This window comes from Macaca thibetana, chromosome 4 (genome assembly GCF_024542745.1).
Source record: "Macaca thibetana thibetana isolate TM-01 chromosome 4, ASM2454274v1, whole genome shotgun sequence".
NCBI lineage: Eukaryota > Metazoa > Chordata > Mammalia > Primates > Cercopithecidae > Macaca > Macaca thibetana.
The window spans coordinates 106120473-106142343 of record NC_065581.1 but is presented as its reverse complement, the minus strand read 5'-3'; the positions used below and the strand labels follow the sequence as shown (position 1 = coordinate 106142343).

At 41.9% G+C, this 21871-nt stretch overlaps 1 protein-coding gene and 1 non-coding gene across 3 annotated transcripts in view; one reads left to right on the top strand and one right to left on the bottom strand.

Moving 5' to 3' along the window:
- SNX9 (sorting nexin 9) overlaps positions 1–14681 on the top strand; it is a 123649-nt gene extending 108968 nt beyond the window's left edge. For both annotated transcript variants that reach the window (XM_050786718.1, XM_050786719.1), the window contains 6 exons: positions 614–691; positions 6078–6154; positions 7587–7676; positions 8777–8891; positions 11035–11126; positions 12949–14681. In XM_050786718.1, the coding sequence (XP_050642675.1) occupies positions 614–691; positions 6078–6154; positions 7587–7676; positions 8777–8891; positions 11035–11126; positions 12949–12996 (500 nt within the window). In that variant the 3' untranslated portion in view covers positions 12997–14681. The remainder of the gene's footprint in view (positions 1–613; positions 692–6077; positions 6155–7586; positions 7677–8776; positions 8892–11034; positions 11127–12948) is intronic.
- Positions 3019–3077, bottom strand: LOC126954040 (U7 small nuclear RNA). Its single transcript, XR_007725493.1, has one exon. It is a non-coding gene; the product is annotated as a U7 small nuclear RNA (small nuclear RNA).
- Positions 14682–21871: the final 7190 nt, after the last annotated feature.

Here is a 21871-nt window from a genome sequence, read left to right as displayed (position 1 = left end):
TCATACAGATGAGAAAACTCATACCCCTCTTCCCTGGTCGTGCGATGCCTGACTGTTGTATTTTCCTCCACATCTTGTTGCTTTCGGTCTTTGGTGGTCATGGTTTGCAAATGGTCATTTATGTACCCGTAACAGAGTGGGAAAGTCTACGTGTTTGGAATCACAAGTCCACATCCAGCATTTATTAGCCGTGTGACCTTGGGCAAGTCAGTTATCTGAGTCTCACTTTCCTGATCCTCTCCATAATGAGGACGGTGTCTCTGCATCTGGTAAAGGGGCTAACGCGATGATCGAGCACAGTGTCGCTGGAAGTACTTTGTAAGCTAGAAACCATCTAAAGGAGCTTCCATCTCACTTGCCTCTCATTTGGTGAATGAGAATGTAGGAGTGATTGTCAGTAATAATAGCATCCACCTTTAATTGAACAGTCAATTAAAAATAATCGAAAGAAATCTGTTGAAAAAATCACTTTTGAAACAATATTTTATGAAGGAATATAGACTATTTTGAATCACTTCCAATGTTACGATAAAGTAATCACTTTCAGGAAATAGTTTAATCCCATTTCAGTTTGCTCAGAAGACTAATCAGTTTATTCCTTTTTCTCTTTCAGCATTGCCCAAGGAATATCAGAAGATAGGAAAGGCCTTGCAAAGTTTGGCCACAGTGTTCAGTTCTAGTGGCTATCAAGGTGTGTCTTTCTTCATTCATCCAGTGGGCCTTTAGAGCCTTATCCAGACCTGCTGCCTGCAGACGCTAACTCCCTCCTCAGTGAAGCACCCTGGTTGTTGGTGTGTAAATTGGCTAGGCTGCTGCACTAAGGACTTTTGCACCCTCATCCTAGGACTTTTGAGAAAAGCCAAAGGTGGTTATAATTCGTATTTTCTTGCTAGCTTGTTCGCCTTTTTTTGCTCTCAGGTGTAGCATTTTTGTTTCAACGCCATCAGTTTCGTTTCTCTGCCAAGTCTTCCTGTTAACAGAGGCCAGATTTGGCGGGGCACAGTGGCTCACACCTATAATTCCAACACTTTGGGAGGCTGAGGCGGGCAAATCACTTGAGTACAGGAGTTTGAGACCAAGCTGGGCAACATGGTGAGACCCCCATCTGTACAAAAAATCAAAAATTAGCTGGGTGTGGTGGTGCATACAGGTAGTCCCAGCTATTTGGGAGGCTGAGGTGGGAGGATCACTTAAGTCCGGGAGGCAGAGGTTGCACTGAGCCATGATCTTACTGGTGCACTCCAGCCTGGGTGACAGAGCAAGACCCTGTCTCAAAAAAACAAAAGCCAGATTTCATCAAGGCCATTTCAAGGAAAAATATTTGACCAAGTAGCAAGTGTGTGTTGCCTGTTTTCTCCTTAACTCATAACTGTTTCAGCTTACCCTATAAATATGTATCTTACCCATGGAATTTAGAGTTCATGGTTTACATTGGCAGCACTTAATGAGAACAAGTTAGCTCTTTTTATTAAAAGGAAAAAGAGCCCAGGCAACATAAGGAGACCCCATCTCTACAAAGAAATAATAAAAATTAGCCAGGTATGGTGTCACACACCTGTAGTCTCAGCTGTTCTGGAGGCTGAAGCAGGAGGATCGCTTGAGCCCAGGAGGTTGAGGCTATGGTGTGCCATGATCACACCATTGCACTCCAATATGAGCAGCAGAGTGAGACCCCACCCATCTCAATGAGCAAAAAAAAAAAAAAAAATGAAAAGGCATTTGTCAGCTAGGTGGCACCTATTAAATCTGTTATCTCCTGTCACTTACAGAAGTGATAGAATTGGTACAGGTGTTGGTCCTGATACTCAGGGCAGACAGTGCTTTGGATGTCAGTGTCTGAATATTTTAATAATAAACTAATAAGAAATTAGTTTCTTACCAAAATGTAAGATTTAGGGCTCCCACCTGGGAATAGTTCTCATTGCCCTGGCCTTACCATGTCTTACAGTTGACACTTTAGACCAGAAGTGGTCTTTGAGGTCTAGACTAGCAACTCAAGGCCAGAACAGAGAAGCATCTTGGCCCAGGTAACAAGTAGGTGATGGAAGAGCTGAGATGAGAGCCACGCCCATTGCTTAGGGAGGAGGCAGATGCCTTGGATCCCTTTTAGCATGGTGGCTCTGTGATGCCCCAACAGGGTGAGAACATTTGTCCTAGAGATGCTGGAATTTTGCGCAGTTGGTCCTGATGCTTTCTTACATGTCAGAACTCACCTGCAATCTGCCTTCCTCGAACCTCACCTTACAGCCCTCTTACTGTTCTTCAGCTTAGCCCACAGCTTCCCACTGTCACCTCTTAGGCCATAGAAGTCCCTGTGGGAGGACCAGCTCTGCATTTGAGGTTCCTCCAGCTTCCCGTGCCTTGTGCTAGCCCACATGCCCCCGGGAAGCCCATCACCTAGTGGGGCAGGGCGCACCCTTTTCTGAATTTAGTTGATTTGAATTTCTTCATTTTCTTTTTTTTTTTTTTTTTTTTTTTTGAGACGGAGTCTCGCTCTGTCGCCCAGGCTGGAGTGCAGTGGCCGGATCTCAGCTCACTGCAAGCTCCGCCTCCCAGGTTTACGCCATTCTCCTGCCTCAGCCTCCCGAGTAGCTGGGACTACAGGTGCCCGCCACCTCGCCTGGCTAGTTTTTTGTATTTTTTAGTAGAGACGGGGTTTCACCGTGTTAGCCAGGATGGTCTCGATCTCCTGACCTCGTGATCCGCCCGTCTCGGCCTCCCAAAGTGCTGGGATTACAGGCTTGAGCCACCGCGCCCGGCCAAATTTCTTCATTTTCATGGTGCTTCAGTGACTTGAGAGAAAGGCATGACTTTTTTAGTTGATTTGGTATTTTTGTATTATGGCAAGAGCCGTAGTGTCCTGTGGTGTCCATATCCTAATTGAAAATAGAAGCCCCACAATTACCCCTTTAGTAACTTCAGAATTTGTTGCTGGGATCCCTAGTAATTTGGAGTCACGTAGAAACCTTAGAAACGATGTTGAACTGAATCATCCATTTTGTTGTTGTTGTTGCAGAGAGAGGTTTCCTGCAACCTGGAAAACCTGCTAGACAAATTCTAAAAGAGCTATAACACTGAATCATAGAATTTTAAAATAGCAATTCACTTCTTTTCCTGGGAAGTGCTAGAAGAGACAAAGATACCACTAACTATTCATGAAATACGTTATTAATAGAGGATACAGGTAATTGAACCAAAAGTCTTGAAAAGAGGGAAAAGAAGACAGTTGGTAATCTGGGACATGGTTTCTAAAAAGTTCTTCAATTACTTTGTGCTGTAAGTCTTTTCATATGTTACTGATCCTCATAAAAATATGATAGAATTCACCTACCTTCAAAGTGATCAGATTCTCTCCAGAGTTGTATAGTCTGTGTAATTTTAGCCTGAAGCAGCATGGAAGTAAGGAAACGTAAAATATGGAGCAAAGTGGAGTAGAAAGGGATGCCGGTGGCAGCAGGGGTGAGGCAGCACAGCAGCAGGGGCAGCCTGGGGAGAAGGTGGGCCACAGAGCGTGAACCTGAGACACTGTGCCCGGCTCCACAGGCTCATCCATGGGTTCCCCACTGGGAGCTGCCTCGTGATCCTTTAACATTTTCCGGACTGTAATAATCAATACATAATTAAATATTCATATTGCAGAGACCACTTTTTCAAGTATTAAAAATACTCAATGTATGTTTTATGTTGAATATCATTCTACTTAAGATACTATTTTAAGGAAGCATTCAAGTTCCTGTTGACTGGCTTTTCTTCCATCGCAAAGGACAGTGGTCAGCAGTGTTGAGTACTGTGTCTCATCACATCCGCTTGCTCAGATGTGTTGGTGTCTTGGAGCAGTGCTATGCTGTGTGATCTTGTAATAATGTAAATAAGTTTGAATCCTAGGAATATTCTGATTATAGTAAAAATAACTTCCAGTGCTCCTTTAACAGTTCATGTACTAACTTGAAATAATATAGACTGTTAGCGTGGCCCCTGCACAAAACCGTGAAACATTGCATATTGTTATGGATGATCGTATGGAAATATAAGTGATAAAAATTCTTAAATGATTATGGGGGAGGAGAAAGACATGGAAGGTAAACTTCTGATTATATCTTGTTTTGTAGAGTTGACTTTGGAATAATGTGAATGCTTTACATAATTATTAGAAAACAAATTTAAATCAAAATGGAAAAAAATTCCTAATCAAAAGCAAAATAAAACAAATGACTTGATACATCAAGATGAAGGCATAGCACACAGAGGAATTATTTCAAAGCACCTTAAAATGGCATTTTATATGACCCCAGGAGCAGATGCCTCAAGGTCAGAAAGACTATAAGAATGTTAGTTATTTTCACTAAACGTGTAGTCAATATCATGTTGGTATTGTTATTCTAAAACTTCTAAAACTGTTTTCATATTGTAGGATAAATCAAATATGTAATTGTTACTGTTGTTAGCAATTAAGATTTTTAAAATAAAGTTTTAAAATAAATGAAGAAAACCCCTAAAGTCATAAATTTGCTTTGGAAACATCAGTGTAAGCTCATTATGTGTTTTCCCTCTTAAAAAAGTAAAAAAAAAAAATTAAAAAAAAAATATATATATATACACAATTTGCCTTTCTGTTAAAGCCCTGGAAACAATTACCCAATCCAGTAGCAAGAAGCATTCCTTGGCACCAATCATAAGGTTCACTTCCTACCACAATGAACCAGGGTTCCTATCAAAAGACTTAAATACCAATTGGAAGAGCCTACCACTGGCCAAAGAAAAGAAAATTTGAGCATTAGTGAAAATGATAATTAATGCGGAATGAAGCATATCAAATATTTTTAAATCCAGAATTATAAAGATGCTTTTTAAGAAATTAATCTCAGTTACTCTTAGAGAATGGTAGGGGATTAACTCATTATTTTGAAAACTGTGAAGAGAAAAAAGAATTAAGCACTTAACCTGCTTTTCCTATTCAAACTCTACCTCTGGGTAACCAGAATATTATTGATAGAGGAAAGTTGATCCTTATGGAAGTATTTCAGCCAATAAAGAAGGAATGGTAGAAATAGAATAACACCGTTTTGCAAACTCATACTAAAATAAAAGATCCTTGGCCGGGCGCAGCGGCTCACACCTGTAATCCCAGCACTTTGGGAGGCTGAGACAGGTGGATCACCTGAGGTCAGGAGTTCGAGACAAGCCTGGCCAACACAGTGAAACCCCATCTCTACTAAAAACAAAAAATTAGCTGGGCATGGTGGCAGGTGCCTGTAGTCCCAGCTACTCGGGAGGCTGAGGCAGGAGAATGGTGTGAACCTGGGAGGCGGAGCTTGCAGTGAGCTGAGATCGTGCCACTGCACTCCAGCCTGGGCAACAGAGCAAGACTCTGTCTCAAAAAAGAAAAACAAATAATAAAATAAAAGATCCAGACAATGGTCATTCTAGGTAACGATCATTTTCTAACATTCTAAGAGTAGAAATAACTGGAACTGGTGGCGTGTGACTCTGATCCGGCCTCTAGGTCTAATAGCTAGTGTAAAGAGAATACAGGGACAGAGGAGTGTGTGCAGTATCACCAGAGATGCAGCCAGCAGCATCCAGAATGCAGGCACCAAGGCACACAACAAGTTCAACACCCCACGAAAAGAAACGTGCAGGGAAAAAAGGGGCTGAGGGAGAAGAATCCACAGAGTTAAGAAACGCATCAGTTCTGTGCTGTGTGGACCTTTACATCCTGATTCAAGCAGCCAGCTCGCCCTGAGAGGCTTCATTATAGCAGAGTGACAGTCTCGTCTTAGGTGTCATAATGGTACTGCCTCATGTTTTAGAGTCCTCATCTGTTAGGCAGGATTTATGGATGAGATACTGATATCCAGTGAAAGCGGGTCGGGGTGTAAATGAACACAGGCTGGCGAGAGCTGCCAGTGGGGAAGGCAGATGGTGGGTGATAGGCATTCATTCTGTTCCCACTAGTTTTGAAAATGTTTGAAAGTTTCTATGATAAAATTTACCAATAAAACCAATAACAAAATTTTTAACAAGTGAAAAGAAAATATGTATAACTTATAACCACTGATAAAATTGATCATTTTCAGGTGAAACAGATCTCAATGATGCAATAACAGAAGCAGGAAAGACTTACGAAGAAATTGCCAGTCTCGTGGCAGAACAGGTACTAACATAATCACACAATTCCAATTACGATTTGATGCTGTCTAGTCCACATATTTAATTTAAAACATGTCTTAAGACAAACTTCCCAAATTAAGTACCCTCCTCTTTTCTGTTTCTGTGTATCTTTGTTAGTTGTATTTAATCATGGTTTCTTGGATTAAGACAAAGTGGATGGATAAATTTGTCATCAAGAAATCTAAATAGGCCAGGCACAGTGGCTCACAACTGTAATCTGGCACTTTGGGAGGCCAAGGCAGGTGAATTTCTTGAGTCCAGAAATTCGAGACCAGCCTGGATAACACAGTGAACCCAAAAAAATTAGCCAGGTGTAGTGGTATATGCCTGTAGTCCCAGCTATCCAGGAGGCTGAGGTAGGAAGATCGCTTGAGCCCGGGAAGTCGAGGCTGCAGTGAGCCGTGATCATACCACTGCACTTTAGCCTGGGTGACACAATGAGACCCTGTCTCAGAAGAAAAGAAATCTAAATGAGTGTACCCCAGTATTGATGCCTCTGATCTGTTCTTAGCCATCAGGGGATTCTAATGAACAGGAAAGAACGCTGGCTCAGATCTGTATGGACCATTGCTTAGCCTCTCTGAGCCGTAGTTTCCTCATCTGTTAATCTGCAGTGGTAGTGCCTACCATGTATGGTTCTCAAGATTTAACAGCTCGTAAATAAAAAGCACCTGCTACAGTCCCCAGGACAGGGCAGGTCCTTGTCATAGCTACATAGCTTTTATTGGAGTCTTTAGTACCCCAATTTCAGGGTGTTTTTTTTTTTTTTTTTTTTTTTTTTTTTTTTTAGGTAACAGATAATAAGTTCCCTTAAGAAGAATCTAAGTTATTTTCTAATCTCTTAATTAAAAAAAATTTTTTTTCAGATGACTTAAAGCTATGTTAATGGATGCACACATGTGTACACACACTAATGTGGTTATGGGCTACTTTGCTAATACTTCTAAAAATGCATTCATTTTAGAGATGTGAGTAACATAGCTATTAAAATTACAATTCAGAAAAATTGAAAAATTTTAAATTGCCACTTAAAATGATTACTGGGTGTTTTAATAACATTATATTCTCTGCTCATATTTAAAAGTTAAACTACAGCAACTCATTTGTTTGTATGTAAACATACAGCATTAGCTGAACTTTCTTCCTTCTTGGTGGTATATTTTGGGCCATGACAAAATAATTTTACAAACCAACTTAAAAATTACATGATGTTTTGTCATTTTCTTTACAACATATGAGTCAAAGAAAGGCAGTCTTGGGAGCTACTTTCTTTTAGAAAAAGTGATCTGAATGCTTAACACTCAGTAATGTAGTGTAGCACATTACAGATTTACAGTCTTTGCCTATAATGGTTCTCTTTTCCTTGATTTTCTGAATTTCTCTACTAGTAACAATCAGCTTGTATCTTGTTATAGCCAAAGAAAGATCTCCATTTCCTGATGGAATGTAATCATGAGTATAAAGGTTTTCTTGGCTGCTTCCCTGACATCATTGGCACTCACAAGGTAACCTGATTGTAGACATTTATAGAAGACAACAGCAGATGAAGCAGGCAGACATGCACAGTAGTATTGGTTTTATATGTTTATCTTTATTATTAAAAAAGAATCTGTAATTCCCATTAGAAAGGTTTTGTAACTGAATTTTAGAATTGGTTTGGGGTGTTCTCATATAATGAATTCTGGTTTTCTCTCCCTTTTTAAAAAGTCTGTACATCACCTCAGGCATGAGTTGTGAGTATTTTATGTCAACCATAGTAGTCTAGTATATTGTGATGTACTTGGATTTGTTAGGAAAATGTCTGCAAAGGGCTGGTCTGTGATCTTAACAGTCCTGGCATGTGGCCATGTTAGCATTCTGCTTTATAACTTAAATATCATGAAGGGGTACCATAGGTAAATTAGGTTTGTACAACCTCAGATAACTTAATATAAATCTCAGAACAATTAGCTTGTTGTCGAAATGTATGCCAGCAGCATCAGAGTTGTAGGCCTGGAGCCTAATTAATGCATGAGTATAGAGTTGTTCTTTCCAGACAGTCCTAAATAACGAGCAGCATGATGATACTGGAGTGGGAGATGTTTGGCAGCCTTTCCAGCCACTTCCATCTAAGTCTTTAAATGGATTCAGCGCCTCTTAAAAAATCGAAGGAAAGCCCAGGACTTACAATCAGCACACTTAGGCACTCGCTTATAAAATATTCTGTTGTATAAAAGAGGAGAGAGAAAGTGCCTGTGTGCGAACATTGCCCTGGACCTGGGCACGTGACTTTCAAAACCTGCTAATGCCTGATTTCCATTATGTGCTACTCTTCAAACAGCACCGGCTTCTGAATATTACGGAGATGGTGTGCTGTTTGCTTTTCTCTCTTGTTGTAGCATAAAACTGTTCATTTTAGCTTAATGACATTTTTTCAAGAATAACAGCCTTTTTGCTTCCAAGGGACTTGAAGGAAGTTAAATTTAGATGCTTTCCTCTCTTGTTTTGTGGAGGTATTTCCTGTTCAGTAGCAAATCAGTTATAGAATATATTAGCATTGTTGTGTTTTAAACTAATGACTAATCATTTCAGCTTTATTCATACTGTTGTATTTTGTATTTCACAGGGAGCCATAGAAAAAGTGAAAGAAAGTGACAAACTCGTTGCAACAAGTAAAATCACCCCACAAGACAAACAGAACATGGTGAAGAGAGTCAGCACCATGTCTTACGCATTGCAAGGTAAGATGAAAGGGTCCTTATGAGGTGCTGGTGGAGGTTTTTTTTCCCCAGCAAAGTTTCCCTTGCTAGAGAAATCCAGATGTGAGCATCTGATAAGTAATTGAGACGCTTGTGAGCCCCTTCAGGATCCCAGTGCTGATGAAAATCTGTAATATTTATTTAATTTTTCACCTGTCCACCTTATCTAGCTGTGAATGACAGCTTGATTCAAACTGCACATTTTATTATTTCTGAGAGACATTGAAGATTCCTTTTGCAATCTGTGATATCATAATGCTCTATTAAATGCCAGAGCTCAGCTTTTAGCAGTCTGTAACATGCGTGCCTTGGGATCATGGAATGTGAAGGGGTTTGGGTATGTCATTTTAGGCACAGTTTTTTTGTGTTAAAAAAAAAAAACCAAAAAAGACATGAATTTGTATAGGTTTGAGTGTTTTTGAGCAGATGAGAGCAGCAGGTGGATTTTTCCCGTTGGCGGATGGGTGGATGGCATTTGTATGGGCAGAGAATGGAGAGCGTGTTCTGTTAGGAACAAAAGCTACAAAATCATGGTGCTGGATTGTGTCATGGGCGTGAAAGAGTAAAACATACTTAGAGGTTATTGGGAAATAAATTTTGAGTGTGAAAGAACTTGAAAACTCTAGACTTGATGTGGGCATTAAGAAGCCGTTAAAAGGGAGTTAAAAAAAAAATCAATCTTCAAGGGAGAAGGATTTGTTGGTTATGGAGAGGAGATTGGAAAATGCAGACGCTGTCCAGGAGCCCAACCAGAAGACCATCACTGTTGTAGTCTGAGCTTTGAGGACCTAAAGATGTGGTACTGGGGAGAAGAGAAGGAAACAGATTTGCAGGCTTTTCCAAGGAACAGCTTTCAAGACTGGGGCATTCATGGGAGAAAGAGATGGATGAGGGAGTGTCCAGAGCCAAGGCCACTACAGCAAAAACGAGGAAACCTGATTGAAGTTTTGGGTTTTGAAGAGTTTGAAATGGGAAATTTGGTTTTGAACTTGTGTTTGAGGTTATCCAAATTGATAAACACAAAGCTTTGTACAACTTCAAATAACTGAATGTAAAATGTAGAACAGTGTGTGTCATGGGAATCTGTGCAGCCACTGGCTTTCTCAGCCTGGAGGGTTTGGGAGAAGGCGGAGTAGGAGGCATCCAACGGAGACAAGGAGGCCCTCTGATGACGAAGACTCCTCCAGAGTTGGGGGTAGGGGCAGAGGGGCACAGAGGAATAAGGAATCCAGGTATTCAGCAAAGATGAAGAAAGATCTCCCTCAGCATCCAGTCCTTCTGCCCTGTGAGAGGCTGGGTTCTGATGGCGCCGCTGGTGCTCATGGACAGCAAAGCTCCCCGAACTGAGGAAGGGCCTCCCGCTGTCCCACATGCTGCCCGGCCTTTCACCAGAAACCTGCTGAAGCAATTGCTGTGCAGAAGGGAGCGGGGCAGGGCCCCCAGGTGCCTCGCTAGGTCCCATGCAGACGCACTGGAAGCTGTGAACTGCAGTCATCTGTAGCGAGTATGACCAAGTAGTTTCTCTTTGATCAGTTCTGTTAGAGTAATAGTCCACATTTGGGTGATTTATCTGTATTGGATTTTATAGTTTTGATTATGCAAGTCAGTGTAAGTCATTCGTGTACTGAAAAGTAATGTTTGTCATTAACTGTTTTGTTTTGTTTTGTTTTGTTTGAGACAGAGTCTCGCTCTGTCACCCAGGCTGGAGTGCAGTAGTGCAATCTCGGCTCACTGCAACCTCCACCTCCCGAGTTCAAGCAATTCTCCTGCCTCGGCCTCCAGAGTAGCTGGGATTACAGGCACCTGTCTCCACACCCGGCTGATTTTTGTATTTTTAGTAGAGTTGGGGTTTTGCCATGCTGGCCAGGCTGGTCTTGAACTCCTGACCTCAGGTGATCTACCCACCTTGCCTCCCAAAGTGCTGGGATTGCAGATGTGAGCCACTGTGCCCAGCTCAACTTGTTTTTCTAACCCTTAGTAAAGTGATTTGCCAAGAGCTGACACTGTACTGCAGCCAACCAGATTAGGTCCGGTTGATGATTAATTGTAACTGAGCAGAGAAACCAGGTGTTGCCATTTGAAAACTTGGAGGGAAAACTGATTGATGTTTTGGTTTTGGTTGTAGCTGAGATGAATCACTTTCACAGTAATCGAATCTATGATTACAACAGTGTCATCCGCCTGTACCTGGAGCAGCAAGTGCAGTTTTACGAAACGGTGAGTGGGCGTCCGCGTGCCTTTCACATGTACTTGAGGAGAAGGTTCCTGGTAAACCACTTTGACCATGTAAAGTTAATCTGTTTGTATTCTTTAATCCTAAGTAAGAAACCAAAGGAGCCTAAATTTTGGACAGGATATTTTTAATCTCCTAATTCTGTCTGCCCTTTGCTTTTTGGGTAACACTGGGTTAAAAAAGGTTTTCTTCTGAAGCAGGATCTTGGATGCTAGTTGCAAGGCCCCAAGACGTTCCTTATTGTGTGGTTCCTTCCCCTGTGTCACAGCCTCTCTGTGCCTCTGTGCACCAGGAACGGTTCTGAATGAGATGAGGTCACCCAGCCGTCCCTGGGGCTCCATTGGCAGCTGGAACAGGAGCCTGGCACCACACAGGAAAGCAAAGGCAGCCTTTGCTTTTCATGAATGAGGTTTTCACAGTGCGCCATGGAAATCGCAGAGAAAGAAAAAACAAAAAAGTGAGACCTGGAACGGTTCTCTCCACAAAACAATGACGAAAACTTAAGTTTTTCTTACCTCTGCCTAGTAATTTTGTTGTTTACCAGAAAACAAAGCTCTAGTAGCATGTCCACCTCAGGCATCTGCAGGTAAGTTCTGTAATGTAGAATCCAGCTTCTGCTGGCGGCCTTGCTGCCTACCCAGCTCTCCTCAGCCATGGGATCTAAGCCATGTTCATGGGGAGTGGTTTGCAAGCCCCCTGCTCACAGCCGTACTGGTGGCCTCTGCAGACTGGACACTGCTGAAAAGGCCTGTCTCCAGCAGCCAGTTCTTAAAGGAGACCTGTGCTTGATATGTACCTAGCGCATATTTGTGAACTGTGTCTGGTACAGTTGGTTTGGGAGACTAACTTATGGGAGGAACTCACCTAAACCCTGTCCTCCCTTACAGGACATGGGCCCTGTGCTCTTTAAATGCACACTTTTCCCGTCAGTTGGTGCCATTGTGGATTCGCCTTTCATTGTATATTAGAATATAACAGATTACATTTGTCTGTGTGAGAAAATAATGCAAGGGAAACTCTCAGAATTTTGATAATGTTGATTTATTGATTTTCAAGTCCAAGTATGATATAGTTATTTATGACATTGTAATTCAGAATAGAAAACCGTGTATTTCATCACTGTCTTTGCATAAACCTAAGGAGCTGATACAACATTGTCAGGTTTTCAATCTAAGTTTTATGGCACAGTAACCCTTAAGTTATTAAAATTTGCGTATGTGTTCGTGGAGCAGACATATATTGAGTGTTTCTTGTATACCAAGCCCTCACTCTGGATGTTTAGCATCCAGGGATGGATAAGACAGCTGCGCCTTAAGGAGCAGGAGGCCCTGGCGCATAGACAACCGCAGCGCCTCCTTAGCTTCACAGGCAGGCTCGTGCTGTCTGAACACCCAGCAGTGACAGAGCAGGGTGTGGCCAGGGCGACATAGCCTTCAGGGGATCTGGAAGCTCATACTCCTCCAGGAAAGGAGGGGGCTCTAGGCAAGCATGAAGGCCTGAGCCCCCAGCTCATCTGAGGGAAAGCAGGTCGTCTGGAAGCGCCGCTAGGGCAGAGGCGGGGAGCACGTGCAGACGCCCACCGGCAGGAAGGGACCACCAGGGCCAGCTGGGGCCTCAGTGCTTGCCAGTGCCATTCGGGGTTAAGGTCTCTCCAGCAGGAACGCGGGGCTGGGCTGGTGCCAAAAAGACCAGTTAAAGAATTGGAATTTGTGTAATGTTTAACTTGTTGGAGTTGTGAATAAAGAATACTGTGAGGTCGTAATGGGAGTGATATCTCAACGTTATTTTGTTTTGCTTTCTTGTCAGATTGCAGAAAAGCTGAGGCAGGCCCTCAGCCGTTTTCCGGTGATGTAGGACAGAACGGGCCTTGAAGAGAATGCTGAGCGCTTTCTCCTGACTTGGGGCAATGCAATTCAAAACTTTTTTTCCCCTATTATTCAGAAAAAAAAGAAAACCAAAAAGAAACAGAGTTGCAAAAAACTGCGTTTATTTTATTAGCCACCCTAAATGCATCAGTTATTTAGGGATGGTCTTTTGTTCATTTCCGCATCCATTATTTAAACCAGTGGAAATCGTCTCTATTTTTGGAAAGTACTTAAAAGTTACCAGAATTTTCAATGGAAAATGAGGGGTTTCTCCCCACTGATATTTTACACAGAGTCATAATTTATATGTCTTATAAATTATATGTCTTATATAATTTATAAGTCTCCCACAATCTTCCAGTTCTTACCCGGTGTCAGATAATTAATTACTAATTTCTTAAAAATACGAACTATGCCAGAATAAAAAATATCTATGTTTGTATATTTTTATAACTCTTTTCAGTCCTCTGGGGTTCCTATCATTGAGGGGCGTCTTTATGCCTTTCACTGCCACAGTTACGGCTCAAGTGCTTACACTTCAGGATGGAGGAGACCAGGGCCCCGGGGCTGCCAGCACCATCATAGTGTGTGGCAGGTGGGCCATCCCATGTCCCTCCAGGGGGACCCCACAGCCTGGCAGATGAGCACATACCCCTGGCCACCCGTGTCCTCAGCGTCATTTCTGATGTGTTGCTCTTATGTGAGGACCAGTGCTTTCTCTCTTTGCACTTTCTTCCTAATCATGGTTAAGGCAGGTTTTATGCCATAAAGAATACATTAGAAGAATTGAGGGACTTTTTAGAGAGTTTTGTGGCTTTGGTCTAACGGGTGAGTGGCTGTGTTCAGGAGGGCCTGGGGGAGGAGGGCACCACACACAGCACCCCGGAGCCTCTCGTTCCTTCTTATTCTTTGGCTGCTCCTCCAACGTGATGAGAAGGTCTGTTGCGGGGATGGCACACTGCTTGGTTTGGATGGCGGGTTCATGGCCAGTTGGTGTAATCAGCAAAGAGAAAAAGCACAGTTTAGCACCCCTGCCCTCCCCATTAGATGGAAAAGTGTAGGGACTGAGAAGGGTTGCAGCCTGAACAGCGTACAGAATCCTGAGGACTCCGAGATTGGAAAGAAAGAACAGACCAGTGCCCTTCCTGACTGCATCCGAAACTTCACACAGGAGTTTCTGAGCACCAGCACTTCAGTTAATGGCATAAAGCAAAACAGGACCTTGGCACACCGACAGCTCTAACTCAACACTGGCAGCCACCGTCTCGCTTCTGCGGAGGAGCGCGCCCGTCTCCCACAGGTGCCTTACTGCGTTCCCTCCCACCGCTTTCATTTTTCTGACCTAATAATTATGGGAAATGGAAAGTCTGGGCCAGCATCAATAAAACGACACCAAAAATAAGTAGATGAGGAAATCAAATGAATATGAGAACATCTTGTTCTTTAATATCACGGGTTTTTGTTAATGTTTCATGAGTAATTTTCCCCACTTGATTTTTCTTCTATAAAATCCCATAGAACAATGTTTATGCTATAGCCATTTAATATATGTACAAATTGTAAAGAATATGTATAAATGTTTTACACGAATGTAAGAGCATGTAGAAGCCAACATACAAATAAATTGTTTAAAAAAAACTGTACAGTAAATTCTCAAAGCACTTTTTCAAAACACTTTTTGGCCTTTGTGTGTGATTTTTATTGTTGTTGTTAAGTGCTTTTTATTCCAGCTGCTGAAAATGGTCCAGGTAATGAATTCTTCCCCAAATCCTACTTCTTTCTGACATGAATTCATCATTTCAGTTCCATAGGTCAGTGTTGCAGTCCGGGAAGCACATCATAACCACCTGGGAGTTGCAAGAAGCAGACACTCGCCCTGTGTCCGCCTCCCGGATATTCGGATTTGACTGGTGTGAGGCAGCGGCCAGGAAAGTGAAAAAGGGATGGGGGAAATGGAGATGGCACAGGCTCCTCAGAGCGTGGTCGCCGACTGTGAGCCGGGAACAGCAGAGGGAATGTGAAAGAAAATAAGAGAATCCACGGGATTTGATACCTGGAAGATTCTCCTTCAAGTGGCAACATAGTGTATATATCCTCAGGGGTCACACGCACCATGTGGTTCTGAGATACGTTGATGTTTTGATTTTTCATTATTTGTATCAACCTGTAGACATCACAGAAGAGCTATAGTCGTATAATCACATAACTTTTACAAATATAGTGGGAAAAATGTCAGGATTTGGAGAGGAGAGATGAAGACATGGTGGAAGAAAAGGTCAGTCTCCTTGTCAAGCAGGTGCCATCAGTTACCTCCCACCCGTAGCAGCAGTCCCAGGATGTCAACATTGCATGGTTTGTAGGTGTTGGGGTCACCAAGAAAGATGACTCACAGAGGCACTGGCTGGAACAACGTAGCCTTATTCGTTTTCTTATTGGTGACTTTATTCACTTTCTTATTTCTTCTGGTAGCTTTATTCATTGTCTTACTCTGTCATTCTAAAAATGTTTTCTTACAAAAGTACCTGCTGGGTCTGGGATTTGATATTGCCCTACTTACAAGCAACTAAGTTAGTCTCTTGCTGTTCCATGGATACTGGCAGGGGACGTGAGACTCCTGGGTCTACTCACATAGAGAAGAGGCAGCATGATCTACTACTGTCATGGGCTTCAGTCCCAGGGAGATGGTCTATGGGCACCCCCAACCCCCCCACCGGTGGGCAGGGTTGACAGGCTGTGCACAGCAGCCTCTCCCGGCACCACTGGTCTACATCTTCGCTGAGAGAATCCGTAGATCCCTGCCTAACAACTGGGAATCCAGAATCTCACAGTCTGTTTGTTTGTTTATTTATGAGACAGTCTCACTCTGTGGCCCAGGCTGGAGTGCAGTAGCATGATGTCAGCTCACTGCAACTTCGGCCTCCTGGTTTAAGCGATTCTCCTGCCTCATCCTCCCGAGTAGCTGGGATTACGGTGCACACCGCCATGCACGACTAATTTTTTTTTGTATCTTTAGTCAAGACGGGTTTTCACCAGGTTGGCCAGGCTGGTCTTGAACTCCTGACCTCAGGTGATCCGCCTACTTCGGCTTCCGAAACTGCTGGGATTACAGGCATGAGCCACCGCACCCGACCCCACAATCTATAAAGTAGTCAAAGTAAAAAAAGTGATGGCTGAGTGGAACTGAACAGTGATGGGTGAGAATGGCCCTGTTTTTCCTCTGTGTGTAACTCAATTTTCCCAACCTGTTCGATTTTAAATCCCTTTCTGCAAGCAAGTAGGAAGAATGAGTTCCCCTTTTGGGAGAATGTTTTCCGTGGGTCTCTTGCATTCCAGCTGGCTTTTTTGCTGGCTGTGTCAGGAACACAGAGCCCTGCCTGCTCTTCACCCAGGCCGCCCCTCCACACTGCATTTGTAGCAAGCTACTTGAGGGACAGAGTCATGTCTTGGAAGGAGTATGGGCTTGCCTGCTGCTTGCTATAAAACAGTGGGTTGTCCAGCTCCAGGTCCTCTTCTGACAACCCACTGTTTGGGCAGGCACCCTCTGGCCACTCAAGGTTCCACCAAGGGACTGGCAGGGCAAAGAGAACTGGAGTTTGTGTTGCTTGCTGTGCCATGGCTCATCAAGTCCTTTGCCCCTGACCCAGGAACCTGTCTCATGTCCCCTGCCAGTATCCATGGAACAGTAACAGACCAACTTAGTTGCTTGTAAGTAGGGCAACATCAAATCCCAGACCCAACAGGTACCTTTGGAAGAAAACATTTTTTAATGACAGAATAAATGAATAAAGCCACCAAAAAGATATACACTAGCCTAGACTGTTGGAAGATGAGGAATGGTCTTTCACACCCCATTAGCATACAATAGAAAAGAACCAGAACAAGTTGAGATTTCATCAAAGCAGAAATGAGAGTGTTTTGAATGCCATTGGCAATTCAAAGGACAAAAACAAGGTTGTCTGAAGACCAGGAAGCCCCGTGGGGAGAGGTTGGCTTCGTTTCTGACTTGACAATAAGCTCAGAGGTCTTTTGATGGGATCCGTATCTTAGAAAAAAATCGCCAAGTCCAGTGAATCAGTATGTAGGATTTGCAGAACTCTGAAGACAGAGAATGAGAGAGGTTGTGTGAGCTTGACTCCAGGAACCACGTGAGCTTTGAAAGAACCAGTATTTTGAAGCACTATTATTTAAAGGTTGGGGAACTTCCCACCTGGCTCGACTCAGAGGAGGAGGTACCTAGTGCTGGGTGAGGGAGGCCAAGAGGTGGGCTTAGGGGAAGTCATTAATTCTGGAGAGAAGCCACTGACTGTACTGAAAACATGCTAGCTTGCCAGCAAGCTGCAGTTAAGGACTGCTCCACTGGTACAAGGTGGTGGTGGGCATGGGTGGTTGCCACCACTAAATGTCCAAGGCTGCAGGGAACAGGTAGCTCCACCAGTTGTCCTTAAAACAGTAGTTCTCCACCTGAAGTCCTTGTGCTCTCCAGGACTCACTTGGCCATTTCTGGAGACAGTTACTGAAGGGTGTTACTGTCATCTAGTGGATCCTCCAGTGCACAGCACAGCCTCCGTGATAAAGAACTGTTTGCCCAAAACATCAGTAATGCTAAGGTCGAGAAGCCCTGCTTTAAAGCGGACAACTGCTGTTTGCCTAGTGGTCAACAGGTATTTCCAGGTACATTCAGAAGGAGCTCAATAAATGCCTGTGGCTAAGGATAAAAAGCCATTATCAGGAAAGTCTAAGAGACCATGGTAGTGCAAAAATAGAGTGATGGGGAAATCTGTAAAAATGCAGAACTAAGGCTAGGAGGTAGGACATGGGCTCCTAAGGATTCAGCTTCTCCATTTGTTCTTTGGGGGTGTAATTAGGAGTGATCTTTATTATAAAATCATGTTTTTCTGAATTTTATTTTACAATGAGGTTGTATTATAATCCAAAAAAAAAATTTAAGCTGTTAGATTTGGTTTCCCAAATCACATGTTGACTAAACGTTCATTATTACCAGCTACGAACCAGGCGCTGATTTGCCTTTCCATGTACAAATCTCATTTTATGCTTATACTGACCCTGGGGTGTGGGAATCGTCAAAAGTTTGGAGACTTTCCTTCCAGTGAAGAAACACTTGGTAATGTAAAGATATTTGAATTGTCAGGAACCAAGGGTCCTAACTCTGATGCCAACATCTGTCCCCTCGAACGAGTCAGCAAGCTCCTGTCTACCCATCTCCAGAGTGCAGGGATGAAAACAGGTGCATCCAAAAGCCCTTCCCACCTGCGGGACCTTCCCTGCATCACTTAGAGAAGAGCAGGGACATGGTCCCAGGCCAGGGACTCCTGGCTTCAGCTAGGGGCAGCACCTCTGAAACAGACTCCCAAGGCCTGCCTCCCAAGTGTCCCCCTAGGTGACCCTGACAGTAAGAGTCACCTACAAAGGTGGCAGATGCTCTTTTTCCCTTGTTTCAGTATCTTATGGAGGCATGGATTTCTATTATTCCATGTATTACAATTATTTACAGACATAATTTTTAGACCCTCATATGTCCCAAATTTGGCCATTGGGAATCTCTCTTATGTAAATTGATTGATTATTGTGGTCTCATGTAATTTTGTATTCTTTATCTGTGCTTTCTTTGTGTTTTTTCATGCTATGGCAGTCTTCATAATGACCCTACACATAAGTCTATGTACCAGTTTCCAATAGTTGGACATTTAGATGTAAAATTTTTCTTTAGCTTTTATTTCTAACTACATCAGTGAGCACTAATGCACCATCGTCATGGGGTAATTAAGACAAAGGTTTTTTTTTATTTCATTGTAAAATATACATAGCATGAAATTTACCATTTTAGCTATTTTTAAGTGCACAGCTCTGTGGCATTAAGTACTTTTACATTGTTGTGTAACCATCACCATCCAGAACTTTTTCATCTTCCCAAATTGAAACCCTATACCCATTAAACAGTAATTCCCCATTTCTCCTCCTCCACCTGGCACCCACCCTTCTACTCTCTGTCTCTATGACTCTAGGGACCTCATAGGTGGAATTAGATGATATCTGTTCTCTATGACTGACCTAGTTCACTTAGCATGATGTCTACAAGACCTATCATGATTTCTCCATGTGTTTTCTCATAAGAATTTTTATAGGTTTGATTCTGAAAAGACAAAAGTATTTTTAAAGTACAGTTGTAAAACAGAGGGAGACCTACTCAAACTACTCCAAAAAATAGAGGAGGTAATACTTCCAAATTCATTCTACTAGGCCAGCATTGCCCTGATACCAAAACCAGACAAAGACACATCAAAAAAAGAAAACTACAAGCCAATATCTCTGATGAATGTTGGTGCAAAAATCCTGAACAAAATACTAGCAAAAACGAATGCAACAATACATTAAAAAGATCATTCATCATGACCAAATGAGATTTATCTCTGGGATGCAAGGATGGTTCAACATTTGTAATGTATCACAACAAATCAATGTGATACATTATATAAACAGAATGAAGGATAAAATCATATCATTTCAATTGATGCTGAAAAGGCATTTGACAAAACTCAACATCCCTTCATGATAAAAGCTCTAAAAAAAGGGGGATAGAAGGAACATGCCTCAGCATAGTAAAAACCATATGCAACACACCCCTAGATAGTGTCATTACTAAATGGGAAAAACCTGAAAACCTTTCCCCTAAGATCTGGAACATAGCAAGAATGCTCACTTTCACCACTTAACACAGTACTGGAAGTCCTAGCTATAATAAGAGAAAGAAAAAGCATCCCAATTGGAATGGAAGAAGTCAAATTATCCTTGTTTGCAGATGATATGATCTTATACTTGAAAAAAAAAAAAACTTAGAGTCCACACACACACACACAAAAAAGAACTGGTAAATTCAGTAATGTTACAAGATACAAAATCAACATACAAAAATCAGTAGCAGTTCTATATGACAACAGTGAGCAATCTGAAAAAGAAACTTAAAAAGTGATCTCATTTACAATAGCCACACATAAAATTAAATACCTAGGAATTAACCAAAGAAGTGTAAGATCTCTATAATGAAAACTATAAAACACTGATGAAATAAATTGAAAAGGACGCCAAAAATGGAAAATGGAAAAATATTCCATGTTCATGGATTAGAAGAAAAAATACTGTTAAAATGTCCATAGTACCCAAAACAATCTACAGATTCAATGCAATCCCTATCCAAATGCCAACAACATTCTTAAATCAAAAAAAAAAAAAAAGAAAGAAATCCTAAAATTTATATGGAATAACAAAAGACCCAGAATAGCTGAAGCTATCCTCAACAAAAAGAAGACTGGAGCAATCACATTACCTGATTTCAAATTATACTACAAAGCTATAGTAACCAAAACAGCATGGTACTGGCATAAAAACAGATACATAGACCAATGGAACAGAATAGAGAACCCAGAAACAAATCCACACACTTGTGAATTCATTTTCAAAAAAGGTACTGACAACATATGCTGGGGAAGACAGTGTCTTCAATAAATGGTGCTGGGAAAACTGGATATCAATATGCAGAAGAATGAAACTAGACCCCTGTCTCTTGCCATATGCAAAAAGTAAAATGGATTTAAGACTTAAATCTAAGACCTCAAACTATGAAACTACTACAAGAAAACATTGAGGAAAGTCTCCAGGACATTGGTCTGGGCAAAAATTTCTTGAGCAGTACCCCAAAAGCACAGGTAACCAAAGCAAACATGGAAAAATGAGATCAAGTAGTTAAAAAACTTCTGCAGAGCAAAGGAAGCAATCAGCCAAGTGAAGAGAAAACCCACAGAATGCAAGAAAATATTTGCAAACTACCCATCTGACAAGGGACTGATAACCAGAATATATAAGGATCTCAAACAACTCGATAGGAAAAAAATCTTATAATCTGAGCAAAAAATGAGCAAAATATTTGAATAGGCATTTCTCAAAAGAAGACATACAAATGGTAAACAGACATATGAAAAGGTGCTCAACATCACTGATCATCAGAGAAATGCAAATCAATCATCTCACCCCAGTTTAAATGGCTTTTATCTAAAAGACAGGCAGTAACAAATGCTGGTGAGGATTTTGAGAAAAATGAACCCTCATACACTGTTGATGGGAATGTAAATTATTGCAACCACTATAGACAATAGTTTGGAGCTTCCTCAAAAAGCTACCATATTATCCAGCAATCCCACTGCTGGGTATATACCCAAAAGAAATGAAATCAGTATATCAAAGAGATATCTGCACTCCCATGTTAGTTGCAGCACTGTTCACAATAGCCAAGATTTGGAAGCAACCCAAGTGTCCATCAACAAATGAATGGATAAAGAAAATGTGCACAATGGAGTACTATTCAGCCATAAAAAGAATGAGATCCTGTCATTTGCAACAACATGGATGGAGCTAGAGATTATTATGGTAAGTGAAATAAGTCAGGCACAGAAAGACAAACATCTCATGTTCTCACTCATTTGTGGGAACTAAAAGTTAAACTCATGGACATAGAGACTGGAAGGATGGTTACCAGAGGCTGGGAACGGTTGTGGAGGCGCTGAAGGTGGGGAGGTGGGGATGGTTAATGGGTACAAAAAAAATAGAATGAATAAGACATACTATTTGATCACACAACAGTGTGACAATAGTCAATAATTGTACATTTAAAAACAAGTAGAAGTGTAACTGGATTGTTTGTAACACATAGGATAAATGCTGGAGGGGATGGCTGTCCCATTCTCCATGATGTGATTATTTCACATTGCATGCCTGCATCAAAACATCTCGTGTACCCCACAAATGTATACACCTACTATGCACCCACAAAAGTTAGAAAAAAAAATAGAGAT